General features: G+C 49.0%; 5 protein-coding genes across 5 annotated transcripts; 3 read left to right on the top strand and 2 right to left on the bottom strand.

Annotated features, from left to right (window-relative positions):
- Window positions 1-4: 4 nt before the first annotated feature.
- N7487_003110 (uncharacterized protein) lies at window positions 5-1,658 on the bottom strand (the record flags this gene model as incomplete). Its single annotated transcript, XM_056870857.1, has 3 exons — window positions 5-908; window positions 977-1,200; window positions 1,263-1,658. The coding sequence occupies 3 exons, from the start codon at window positions 1,656-1,658 to the stop codon at window positions 5-7; spliced, it is 1,524 nt and encodes a 507-aa protein (XP_056735641.1).
- A 1,180-nt stretch (window positions 1,659-2,838) lies between these two features.
- On the top strand, window positions 2,839-4,262 carry N7487_003109 (uncharacterized protein; the record flags this gene model as incomplete). Its single annotated transcript, XM_056870856.1, has 5 exons — window positions 2,839-2,930; window positions 2,984-3,260; window positions 3,315-3,376; window positions 3,426-3,723; window positions 3,783-4,262. The coding sequence occupies 5 exons, from the start codon at window positions 2,839-2,841 to the stop codon at window positions 4,260-4,262; spliced, it is 1,209 nt and encodes a 402-aa protein (XP_056735640.1).
- A 965-nt stretch (window positions 4,263-5,227) lies between these two features.
- N7487_003108 (uncharacterized protein) lies at window positions 5,228-6,714 on the top strand (the record flags this gene model as incomplete). Its single annotated transcript, XM_056870855.1, has 3 exons — window positions 5,228-5,410; window positions 5,469-5,793; window positions 5,849-6,714. 3 exons carry the CDS (start codon window positions 5,228-5,230, stop codon window positions 6,712-6,714), a joined length of 1,374 nt encoding a protein of 457 aa, XP_056735639.1.
- Window positions 6,715-7,657: 943 nt separating this feature from the next.
- On the top strand, window positions 7,658-8,659 carry N7487_003107 (zinc-binding alcohol dehydrogenase family protein; the record flags this gene model as incomplete). The annotated part of the gene is made up of 1 exon (XM_056870854.1): window positions 7,658-8,659. One exon carries the CDS (start codon window positions 7,658-7,660, stop codon window positions 8,657-8,659), a length of 1,002 nt encoding a protein of 333 aa, XP_056735638.1.
- A 993-nt stretch (window positions 8,660-9,652) lies between these two features.
- Window positions 9,653-12,518, bottom strand: N7487_003106 (purine and uridine phosphorylase; the record flags this gene model as incomplete). The annotated part of the gene is made up of 6 exons (XM_056870853.1): window positions 9,653-9,766; window positions 9,818-9,920; window positions 9,973-10,240; window positions 10,468-11,063; window positions 11,124-11,355; window positions 11,531-12,518. The coding sequence occupies 6 exons, from the start codon at window positions 12,516-12,518 to the stop codon at window positions 9,653-9,655; spliced, it is 2,301 nt and encodes a 766-aa protein (XP_056735637.1).
- Between the last annotated feature and the right edge of the window lie 362 nt (window positions 12,519-12,880).

Here is a 12,880-nt window from a genome sequence, read left to right as displayed (position 1 = left end):
AAAATTAACGATTGAACTTCTTTAGCTCCAGCCATCGCAGTCCCGGATATACCAGCATGGCCCACGATGAGCCAACCCAGATACCGAGATCAGAGCCACTCTCGCCTACCATCTTGGCAATTGGGCCAACGAAGTATATCTCGTCCATGGAAATAATGGAACCAACCCAGCCGATCAAGAAGGCCGCCAGCGCCGCAAGACCAAGAGGTAATTTCGAGCGATCGTTCCAATCCGCCCAATCAAAGCCTCTCGATAGACGGAAGATAAAGTGCTCCTCCAGAGCAATTACAAGGTAGATGCAAACCCAGTAACCCATCAGAGCCAGCCAATTCTCGAAAATCTCGGATAGACTATTCCGACCTGCCAACGCGCAGACAAGGTAGATGATGACACCGACGCAGGTCCACACCCACCGGGGAACCTTGGCCGGGTAGCGACCTAGCATCTGGAAACCTAAGGATGCAGAGTAAGTTCCCGCGACATTGTTCGCGATCTGACCCAGCGCAACTATGACGCCTAGGAACTTGCCGAAGCCGCCGAGTCCGTTGTAGCCGGCAAGGATCAGAGAACCAGAGGAGATGGCGTCGGCAGCTTCCCAATCAGCATGAGTCGCCACGCCCGAGCCGAGGCCTACACCAATTAGGTTGGCAAAGGTCAAGGCCAGACCAACACCGAGGAAGGTCATGAGGAAGGTTTTCCACTTCTTCGTGTTGGCGGGGAAGTAGACATAGAAGTCTGCACCGGCCGGAGCCCAGGCAACGGACGAGGAGAGGCAGAGTGAGAAGAAGGAGAGGCGATTGCCGGCAATTGTTTGCGCCGAACCCGTAGATACGATTGAAGTATCGAACTTGGGGCCAGCGCTACCAACAAGGACAAACGCAGCAATAAGCTGAGGGACCCAGGCCCATCTACCAACGGCTTCGGTTAGTATTTCGGTTCGGGCTAGATCAGGAAATGGTGGAGGGGAAATGCATACCGTTCATATATATAGAATATCTTCATGCCGAACAAAACAACGACCCAGGTGACGACCACGACGATAACCACGCCTACAGACACGGTCATGTTGTTTCCCGCGACGGCGGAGAGCACTTGTCCACCGACAATACTATCGACCATACCGTATCCCAGCATGATAACGATATTCAACAGCGCGCATATTTTGCTGGGGTAGTAACCCATAAAATACCGAGCCACGACCTGATATGCATTAGTCCATCAGTATACTAGTCGGCACGTGCGCAATTTCATCAAAATCATACCATCGTTCTGTTTCCACTGGCAGGGCCAAACGTGCCCATGTATGCAACACCAGCAGCACCCAACAGAGCGCCGAAAGTGGCACAAAGGGCGGAGTCGACAAAGCCCAACCCGTAGCTCGACGGACCAAGCATACCGACGGCGATGTTGTTCGCCGTGATGTTAACACTGAACCACATCAGGGCCATTTCCATATAGTCCGCCGAGGTAACCTTAGGTTTACGCTCCTCGAGCGGCACACGCTCGATACCGCGCGTCTCGAAGAAATTCAGGCGACCCAGGCGGGCATTGAAACGCTCGAATGCATTTTTCGGCGGGTGGAATGTTGAGCTTGGCTCGGATTTAACTGGCGTCGAAAGCTGAGAATTCTTCTCTTCGTCTCCCATAGGTTGCTCCATGGTGCTTTGATGAGAGCAGAAGTGAGTACGCAGACCAAAAGCTTGGGGGGACGCGACCAGGGGGGTCGGATATAGGATTGGGAAAACTTTGATAGCGCCTTTAGAAGCGCAGAAAGAGAGTTTTGGCAGGACGTGATCCCTGTCGGCGCCAAGGGAAACGGAATAAGCGATGCTACCAGCCGGATGTAACGAGAGCCGGAGATTGGGTGGATAGTGGGAGTGGTGTTATGGTTTGTATAATGGCATTATTCCTTCAGCATTTGCCGAGTACATCCCTTACCGCTCTTTTTATCCTATTTCCACTGCACTAGTGGTCGCAACCCGTACAAAGTATAGTGTACGGAGTAGGAATTCAGTAGTTCTGTATGGAGTAGAGAGGAGGTGGTATGATGTGTGCACAATAATAATTAGTGACTGTCTTACCTATGGAGGTACAACATACGGAGTACGGAGTACTTCCGGCTAGACCCGTGGCTTGGCCCCCACCACACTCATGCTTAGCAGCGCCACTAGGCTTCCAAGCCTGTGCTTTAGTTCACAAATGGCCAGACTTGGGGTCCACAGTTAATTTACGCTTTCTACCCCTCTGGAATGCAATTTTAACACCCCACATTTAATGTACTTTGTACAACATTGTGTATGTCTCATCCAAGGTTGACAATATTCGGCCGGAACCTTCGAAAGGAATGCCGTAGATTTCATTCGTCGCCCCACCTAACAAACAACTCTCTTCCCCACTCTGAAGCTTCATCAGAGACGCGCAAAACCACCTGGGCAATCTGCATGAGAGACCGGCTCCAACTAATTACTCAAGTTGGAGGCCTGAGCTGAAAGACCTAGCCTGGAATGCTGCTGCCCAGGTGAACATTAAACCACTAAACTTCGGAACACCATCCGCGAATGTAAATAGAATGCGATATCGAAACCTGCTCATTGGTCGCGTCACCCCCCCCAATCCTCCCCATTGGCGGCTTGGATTTCTGATGGCCCCCGGTAAGCACGAGGCAAATGCCGGTGTTATTCGGTGGGTCGCAATCACCAGACAATGCATACAAAAGTACAGGACTAAAAAAAAAAAAAACCTGCTACATGGCGTCGTTTAGTTTATTCACCACTGTTCACGTTTTAAGATTCCCATGTAGCTCGGTCAGGGGGGGGTCGCTACCCCATATACACAACCATGTCAAGCCAGGGTGGTGGTTCGGTACATGACTTGATTGTTGAGTCATGGATTATGTACGGTGTGGGGATATTATTCTTCATCGTGCGACTGTCGGTGCATTCTTCGGACTCGGTAGCTGGATTTACCACTGATTCGATTGCAGTTATGCTCGGTACAAGCGTCTGAAGTTCCACCTCCAAGTTGAGGATTATTTGATGTTTTTGGCAATCGTACGGATCGACGATCTCCAAGTTTACCCCTCGCAATCGTATGAAGCTAACTATCCCACGCAGATCTTCTACACTGCGTTTGTAGTCACGAATATCGAAATCACCAATTATGGGAGTACCTTGTATGAACCGGGTCAATTTGAGACATTCACTGCTCATGACATCGAACAACGGGTCTTGGGCTCGAAGATTGAATTTGCCTCGGAGCATGTAAGTTGTCCCCTAGAGGCCGCGAAGGACCCATTTCTAACTCACTTTCTTTAGTGCCAAGTGTGCACCATCTATTGTCTGAAGGCCTGCATGCTATTGGTATATTTTCGAATTACGTGAGTTAGAACCAAACAATCCATACACCCCCAAACTGATACACTATAGATCAAACCTCAAGGAACATCGATGGGTCAAGGTATCCGCCGTCTATACGGCGCTTGGATGGCTGGCCACCGAATTGACCTTGTTCTTGAACTGCCACCCGGTATCCGGATACTGGACATTGCCGCCGCCTCAGCGGGAATGTGCCACATACTTCCACTTCGAGATTATCCAGGCTGTCTTCAACATCAGCTCGGATATTGCGATTTTGCTGGTGGTTCTGCCGCTGCTGTTTCGAACGCGTATGCCATGGCGGACTAAGCTTCCGGTTTTGGTGGTATTCTCTATGGGTATTGTGGTAGTAAGTTTGTCTATATTTCTCAACCCTGATCACTGCGCTAGAGTGCTAATCAATGCCAGATTCTCTGCGCGATCATCTCCAAAATCTTCACCTTCCGCAACATTTACGACACAAGTTACCAATTCTGGTACCTACGCGAAGCTTCAATCGGCGTCTGGGTAACCAATGCCCCATTCGTGTGGTCTTTAGCCCGCTCGACCCTCAGCTTTCTAAAGTCAACAAGCAACCGAACGAAAACCACACCGCAGTATAATTTAAGTGGGCCTGGGACTTCTACCAGTCGGATCCGGGGTGGGACAGAAAGTCGAACATCTCGCGCACTAACCCGAATGTATGATATGGAACCTGTCGGTGAAAGCGAAGAGAGTATCATTGAGATGGATGGAAGGAATAAAGGCCCTTATATATCAAGTGGATCGATCGACGACAATGTACCGTCAACATCAGAATGGGGGGAATCGTCACATCGGAATGGCTCTCCCGGAGAGCAGGACGGTCATATTTGGAAAACTACCGAGATCACTATTGAGAAGAACTAGATAATAGACTTGAATCATTTCGGGATGTTTCTTTCAGGGTCGTCATGAACGTTTGCCGACATGTTGTCTTCAGCCTGAACTTTCTACTAATATATAAGAGGAAAGACATGGTCTTTTTACTAAACAAAATTCGGCTTGGACCGCAAGTTTCGCATCTGCCTGCTCAGATGAGGAACAATGAATTGAAACCACTCTAACTACCAGACACGAGATTTTCTTATCAAACGGCAGGATAACGTTTAGACGGAACTTACAACGCCAATTTTCCCATGGTTGGATTTCAAAATATTTCACTTTACATTCTATCCACGAGATAAGCATCTAAGACCAGTTTCCTAATTTGGACATGGACTGGAAACGAGCCATCCCCTTTGTCTATCATTTCCACCCTCGCATCGTGGCCAAGGCAACAAAGCTGAGGAAAATTTGAAGAGGAACAAATTTGGAAAGAAAGCATACCTGAGATCTTTTCCTATCAATCCTTTCTATCGTGTTGGTGTGTACAGAGTACAACATCGGAGAAAATTGTCCCTGTGCCCCTTCTGGACTAGCGTCTCCACTATCGTCGGTCCCTGCCAAGACCATTGAAGGACTGATCAGACTGGTCAAAACAAGCTTGGCAGATCCTTTCTTGGTGGAGTACTGGTCGTGCTGGAAGATCTTAGATCTTTGTTGATCATTACCTATCATGATTTTGAGGTAAAATGCAGGTCCTGTTGAGGTTCAGAAACATGAATGGTACTGTGAATGAGCACGAGGCGCCTCGTTTAGCCTCAGGTAAACCTTTTTTGCCGCTAAGAACCCTTACTAGACCAATTTAGCACCTGCGCCGGCGGACTCCCCTCTCAAATTTTAAGCCTCGCGCTTGCGATGACTCAAACGTTCATTCTCATTTTATCCTTTACGCCTTAAATATTGACTCTACTCTCTTGCATCTGACCCTTATCTATTTCCGGTCTTTCAACATGCGCAGTGGGTTGGCCTGCCTCCTCGGCTTGGCTGGTGTAGCCTTGACCAATGCTACTTTGAGTGTGGAGAAGAGAGACACTCCGGCTGTTCTCACCGTACCAATGGTACGCGACACTTCGCGTCAGCTCTCCAAGCGATCGAAGAGTGTCGACGTCGGTCTCAAGAATGAGGTAGTGAATGTACGTCCATCGCTGAGAATTGAGTTGAAATGAGAAGCAGACTAACCTTACTTTCCAGTACGTATCCTACGTCGCAAATGTGACTTTCGGCACCCCGCCCCAGAATATCCTCGCATACTTCAACACCTGGGGTAATGGCTGTTGGCTTGATAACGTGGATAGCTCCGATTGCGATATGTACGTGGACCACTCTTCTTGTGGTGGATATGGAGCCTACAACCTGACAGCTTCAACCACCGGCAAGAAGCTTAATGAGAAATTTGCATACGATGATTCCGGTGTGATGACAACTGGGGACTTCGTGACCGACGTTCTGAGAATCGGTGGTGTCCAAGTGGACACAATGAAGATGGGGATCGTTACGGAGCGTATGATCGTTGCTAGTCCGTCTATCCAAACCTGCCCAGTATAATTAATCACTAACATCGGCGTTCTCAGATACCTTGGGTCTTGGATACGGAAATTCATCTTCCATCTCCCTAACCCAGGCATTGGCCGACGCGGGTACCATTAACTCTCCGGCTTTCAGTCTTTGGGGCCAGACAGCCCTGTTCGGTGGCGTTAACAAGGCCAGATACTATGGCCCGCTGTACACTTTCCCGATCGTCAACGGATCGGGTCTCACAAAAGCTCTCCGTATCAATATGGATGGCATCTCAATCAACGAAACATCCGCGGTGTCTACGAAGTTCCCACTAGATGCCGTCTTTGACACTGCAGTTACTATGAGCTACGTGCCCAAGTCCGTGGCTCAGGCTCTAAATGCCCAAATTGGCAACACCTCCGTTCCGGATGAGTACGGTCAAGTCAACTTCTCCTGCAGTGCAATGGGCGAAAACTCGACCATAGAGTTCAGATTCGGGGAACTGAAACTCCAGTTCTACCTCAGCCAGTTCGTTAGCCAAGAGAGTGATACCGCGACGAATGATGGGTGGTGGTCTGATGAGGAAACGTGCTATTTCACGATCTGTGAGAACGTTCACCTTCAAGATGAGGGAAGCATCGTCTTGGGCTCCAACTTCATGAGCAACGTTTACACAGTTTTTGATCTTGAGAACGATGAGATCTCATTGGCAAACTATAACTGGTGGGAACACAACCCGGATGATATTGTCGAGATTACATCGGGCAAGAATGGTGTGCCTGGGGCGAGGAGTGGTGTTGTGTCTGAGGCAAAGAACGGCACGTCTGGGACGACGAACGCTACGTCTGGGACGACGAAAGACTCGGCTGGTACGCACAATGAACAAGGCCTGGGGATGATCGCTGTGGTGGCCGGTGCTATGCTGATGCTGAATTTCTAAAATCAACCTTGTTAATGTAGTTAATCTTCCTATCTTTCACGATTAATACCTTTTTTATGCCTTTTCATTGTTTATATTTACAGTACTAGTCTCGACTAATAATGGAATGACCTTTTCTACCACTTTGATTACCCCTCACCCCCTTTATCATTTGCCCATCTATCCTGATATACTGTCAACGTTCATGGAGCCATCAATGTAGATCAAGATAGAGAAGCAAAAAGGTCTATCATTGTCTCCTCATTGCCACTTCATGGCCACTTAATCTTAAATTTTAACTACATTTGAGACCCATATGGCATGAGTCCCTGGCTGCAGAAGCAGTCTTGTTAGCACAGTGCGCTAGTAGATCCCCGTACGGGGTCGGGTTTAAGGACGGACCCCGAACCAGACCGAAGGCGCGAAGCTATCCTGGTCTTTTTAGAGGACAAAAGTGCCCCTTTTACTTTCCAAATTGAGAAAGCAACCGTAGAGTCACTGATCGCCATTCATAGTGCTTAATGGATCAGATATCCAATCAGAACACATAGATTAGAACGCTAGACAGAAGTCAGAATAGCAACATCCCACCGGAAACTAAACCGCATCGTCCGCCCCAAACTCACAGCGGAGAGTGGTGATTGGTGCATGACAAAGTCCCACCGGGTCAATGCCAACTCCGAACGTCGACGTATATCGCGCTAGGGGATGTTGCTTACATTTATAACACGAGAGAGCTGCCTACATCATCTTACCATACCAGCAGAGTTTGGTGTCTTGAAAATTGCATCTCCATAATCTCTGCTTGTAAATCTTGCATTCTTGACTAGTGGTTTGTTTTGTTTGGACTGCTATTGCTATACTCGTTCCGTACCTTTGACCATTGCCCGCACCACGTCCGCAGGCTACGGTTACCCCCACTTCTTTCGCTGACACGATTATCGCTTCTACAGCTGCAGCAGCAATGTCCTTTGACACGATGCGCGCTATTGTGATGCACGAGATAGGTGGACCTGGGGTGTTGAAGCTACAGACGCTCCCCAAACCAACTCCTACAACGGGACAGGTGCGCATACGCGTCAAGTCCTTTGGGCTTAACCGATCGGAAGTATTCACGCGTCAAGGCCATTCACCCGGTGTCACATTTCCCCGTGTTCTGGGTATCGAGGCAGCTGGACTCGTCGACTATGCACCCCCGGACTCAGGCTTTGAAGCTGGCGAGGTCGTCGTCACTGCAATGGGCGGCATGGGCCGTGCCTTTGATGGCGGATATGCCGAATACACAGTAGTGCCAGCTACACAAGTGCGACGCGTCGATGCCACCGCTGCCTTTGGCCCTGGTCGGCCCGTGCCTTGGGACGTCTTGGGTGCTCTTCCCGAACTCATGCAGACGGCTTGGGGATCCTTGTTCACTAGTCTTGAGCTCGTCCCAAGCGACCGCTTGCTTATTCGCGGCGGAACTACCAGCGTGGGATTGGCGGCTGCGGCTCTTGCTCGATCACATGGAGTCTCTGTCACCGCGACAACGCGGAACCCAGCACGTGTAGAGTTCCTACGTGGCCTCGGTATTGACGATGTCATTATCGACGGCGGGTCGATATTGGCTGAGGTCCAGAAACGTGCCCCGTTCAGCAAAATCCTTGAACTTGTTGGGGTAACCACACTAGAGGACTCTCTGCAATGTGTGGCAGCTGGTGGCACTGTCTGCATGACGGGTATAGCTGGCAATAAATGGACGTTTGACCAGTTCATGCCTATGTCGTCGATACCGACGTCCGTTAAGCTGACCACCTATGCGAGCACCACGGACGCTGTACTCAAAACGCCCATTGAGGATATTGCTCGGGATCTGGCGGCGGGAAAGATGCAGTTGCCGATCAAGACCTTCCCGCTGGAGGAAATTGTGGAGGCTCATCGGTTGATGGAGGAAGAGGGGGCATTAGCCAAGATTGTGATGGTTGTTTAATGTCGAACTAGAAATATGGCCCCTCTAGGCCTTAAACGGGAACCTTAGTTTTTGTTATGGTCTACTGGGAAAATACTGTATCCCCGTTTCACATTTAATGCTGTCGGGGTCGACTTCAACGTGGACTCCAGTGTCACATATCTAATCCGATACTCTTCGACAATATATCTGTGTTCTGTCCGCTTCGTTTGACAGTCTGAACTTTCAGGATAATACTTCTTTTTTTTTCTTTCTTAATTGTGTAAAGGTTTAAGAAATTGATACAATAAATAGTATTAACGTAGCAGAAGTCTTTGAATATGAAACCGAATTCTCTACTCATCGCAATGTACTCACTTCCACTAGCTACCCCTGTTGATTTATAAGATGATTGGTCTAATATTTGCGGGATCCAAGACCCACCATCCTTCGACGGCAGCTACAATATATGCACGGGGTTGAAGGTTAAGAATGATGGTTAGCCCTTCAGAATTAGCTTGCGGAGTAGAAGGATTTATTTAAAACAGGAAATCTCACACGATTGGTCAATAAAGTACGCGGGCTTTCACCTTCCTTGTAATAAATTGTCGACCCAGACGAGGACGGCGGTAAGTATTCCTCGATATAAGTCCTCTAGTAGTCGCGCTAGTTAGGGGGTCCTTTTGCAACATCGTCCAACTAATGGGACTGATGAGGATGCAGGTTAATGTAAGTATATTTCAGAGCGCATACCTTAGTGATACACAAATCTATCTGATTCCGCACCTTGTAAGACCATAGTGTGCACACAAAAGCCCATCCTTCTTGCGATAGACTCTTGGCTCGGATTTCCAATTGCCTGCTATTCTCAGACGTTCGAGGAACACTCGGCAACACACTGGAATTATTGGACAATTGCAGACCTTGAAGCATCCATGATAACCTTAAGTATACCTCCACGACAGACTGCAGTGCCCCTTTTTGACCAGAAGTCGGGTTAGTATAGTCCATAAAGATGTATTATAACAAGAATGCTTACGCTCCGGTGGCAGCCGACTGATGAATGTCAATTCCGCGATTGGAATACTTGGCCTCGAGGCACTCATGTATATGGGGGCTGGACCCCAGGCCTCCGGCAAGAAGGATCCCCTTAGTGTAGCATCAGCATTCTAGACATGATAGCATGAAACCTCGGCTTACCGTCACATTGAGTCCTTTGTTGCGAGCCTTACTAAGCTGAGTGTCCACCAACTTCAGGAGGCCAGGAACAGCTCTGGCATGAAATGCTTTGCGAATGTCTGATCTGCGCTTTTGGTTAATCGGAAGCGACTAGTGTGTTGAGTGAGGAGACCTACCCAGAAAAGTAGATATACTTGTGCTTGATATGGGGCTTGCGGGATACATCATTCATCTTGAGGTCTGGTAACGGAGGCTGCATAATAAATAGTGGATAGCTATCGGGGCCGTTCCTTTCAGCATACCGAGGCTTGATACCGTACTCCCATTCCTTTGTCAGGATATTCACGATATCAGCCGCCCTGTAGTGGGACCAGTTGCGGCCAATGCGATTCTTGCATTGTAATATGAAGGCTTCGTCGATGAAGATGCCACCACACAAACCGCCTACGCACTGTTAGTATCTTGCTAGTTTGGGAATCCCTCTACCCAAGCGAGCAAGGGATATCACTGGCTCACCGTCACTCTTCACTACCTCTTGTAATTGGAGTGGCTCATTTTCTGCAACTATATAGGTGACGACGTCCTTATAATTTCGCCAGGGTGATTAGCTTGCGTTACCTTGTAAAACACCTTCTACCCCACGAAATCGGTGCTACGTACCACGGTTCTACCTCCGGCATCGCAAACCACGAACACATTACCAGCTTCGACGTAGGACCCACGATCAACTAATGCTGCCAGCCCGGCCGCCTCGGGCTCGGGGACAACGGTCAGGGAGGTCGGACCGGCTATGCGGTAATCGAGTATCCCCGCCTTGCTGGCAGCCCTTTTCATGGCGTTTCGGGCATATTCCTTCCAAGTGATGGGCACGGTAAGGACCGCATGAAACTTTAGAGCATCAATCCCGTACTTAGGCCGTGCTTGGCGAATAGTCTCAAGGGTATGTTTCCAAATCGCGCGCAGATAATCTGCAATGCAATCCTCGGCCGTGATCCCATTCTCGCGCAGTGTCCTCTTGGTACGACCAAACTCCATTGACTCTCGGAGTTCGTCTTGTATGTCGTCATCTTGTAGTAAAAGGAGCTTTAAGTATTGTAATGAATCCGCATCGCTCGGGACCTGAAATCCCCATAGGATTTCTGAGTACTCATAACACAGCTTAGTGGGCACTTTGACTCGTTCGCTGTCACTCCCAGGCCATTTGGTGATGACATTAATACTCTCGTGCTTGAAGTCGGCTACTGTTGCCCATGAAACACCTGAATATCTATCTCCCCCACCGGCTGTAAGTGTTGTAATATCTGAGTGAGTTATATAGTACACTCACGTTGTTCCAAAATCGATACTAATGATCAAGCCCTTGCCAAGGGCTCTGTCATAGCCAGCCGTCCCATCGAGATCTGAGATCTTTCGTAACGGTTCTTGGTGTTCAATGCGCCGTGAGGCACCTATTGTCCCCACTGTAAGTTCCGGTCCTGGAAGCAGAGAAATCAAGTCTTCCTTGCCTTTGCCCTTTAAACTAGCAGTATCAAGATTTGTGTTTCTGCGATGGTTCGGTACTAAAAGAAAAAGGCCCAAGTTAGCACTAGAACACGGAACATCCGCTCTCCGCCAAACTCATCACATTATATATCTCTCGTCAGTTGAGGTATACTTCTGGTACTCGGTGAACGGACACTTGGTTTGTGATCTTGCTCGCTATCCATATCCGACTCAAGGATCGCTTGCACTTACTTGCCATGGGAGCCATTGTCAATACGTCCCATTTCGGGACCATGAGGAGTATCTCTTTAGCCGTCGCTGCGGCTACTGCGGCAGCATACTCCTGCCAGTGTTTGGGTTTATGTGAATCGGCATAATCACAAATTCCTCGTACCACCACACACCGAAACTCATTCATCAAGCCAGCAGCTTCCATCTCGAAGCACAGCACATTTCCACCAAACCTGGAGTTTATCTGATCCCGAAATATTCCGTCCTTGACCACTTGATTGCCAGAGGCGATGAGACCGTAGTGGATTCGCATATCACGATGTTTTCGTTGCAGAAGTTTGCTGCGATCACAGCCTGAACAGTGGCTCTGCCCTTCCCCTGCATCTTGAATTATGACATGCTGGAAATCTGCTGGAAACAGCATATCTTCCAGGTTCTCTCGTCGTGTGTATCTCGGTACTAACATTGGCCACTTTCGTTCAACTTCTTCAAGGAACTTCGGAACTACCGACCCTTCCATCTCATGCTTGGCTTGAAGCATCGAGAGTGCAGTCTTTAGAATAGTCGGGGGACTATTCAGTGATCCTGTCCGTCTGAACCCAGTCCCTTGCTCAGTCTTGCCGAAATCCCACTGTACCACCCCGCCAAACTCGTTGCTAGGTGCGCTCACCACCACATCGCCCAGTCTGACCGAAGGAGGAACCCCGCCTCCAATCCCAACCATGATCCCGAATTTAATACCTGGGAATGTAGAATTCAACCGTGTGGCAACAGATGCGGATGAGTTATTCCCTAACTCTCCAAGCGGCAAACAGGCGATGACGACATTATGACTTCCAACACGACCGAGGGTATAATTATTTGAATCATGCGGAGGCTGTGGAAGGGGAGGATGCACTTGATCAAGCATTGCTTTCGCTGCCACGATCTCCTTGGGCAGAGCGCACACCCATCCGACGGTGTAGTCTTCATGGGCGAGCGTTGCACTCTCTTGACCTCTGTCTCCCATGATCCTTCGAGCCTGCTCACTGGAGTCCGTACTGGTGGTTATGTCGTACACTGGAATTAATTCAGTAGAGCCTTACACATGATTCATCTACCCCAACCTGCATCCACCAATTAAATTCGGGATGGCTTACTCCCGACGTGGCTGGATGCAATTGGATATTAAGAGATTTCTTTGCTTTTTGGGGCGAGACTAACGCTCGTCGCCCGAAAGCTGTCACAAGGCTGAGCCGCCCTGACCCCAGCGGCTGTGAAAAGAAAAACGAAACCTCCCAGGAATAAGTGTGATACTTTGGAGTCTTTGATTGACAACTTGATATATCAGGCAACATACATTTTAATCGAGTTCACCAGGAGTCGATTTAC

The sequence above is a fragment of the Penicillium crustosum genome (assembly GCF_028827405.1).
Source record: "Penicillium crustosum strain IBT 35664 chromosome Unknown utg000001l_segment0_segment0, whole genome shotgun sequence".
NCBI lineage: Eukaryota > Fungi > Ascomycota > Eurotiomycetes > Eurotiales > Aspergillaceae > Penicillium > Penicillium crustosum.
This window is presented reverse-complemented; position numbering and strand designations above follow the sequence as displayed.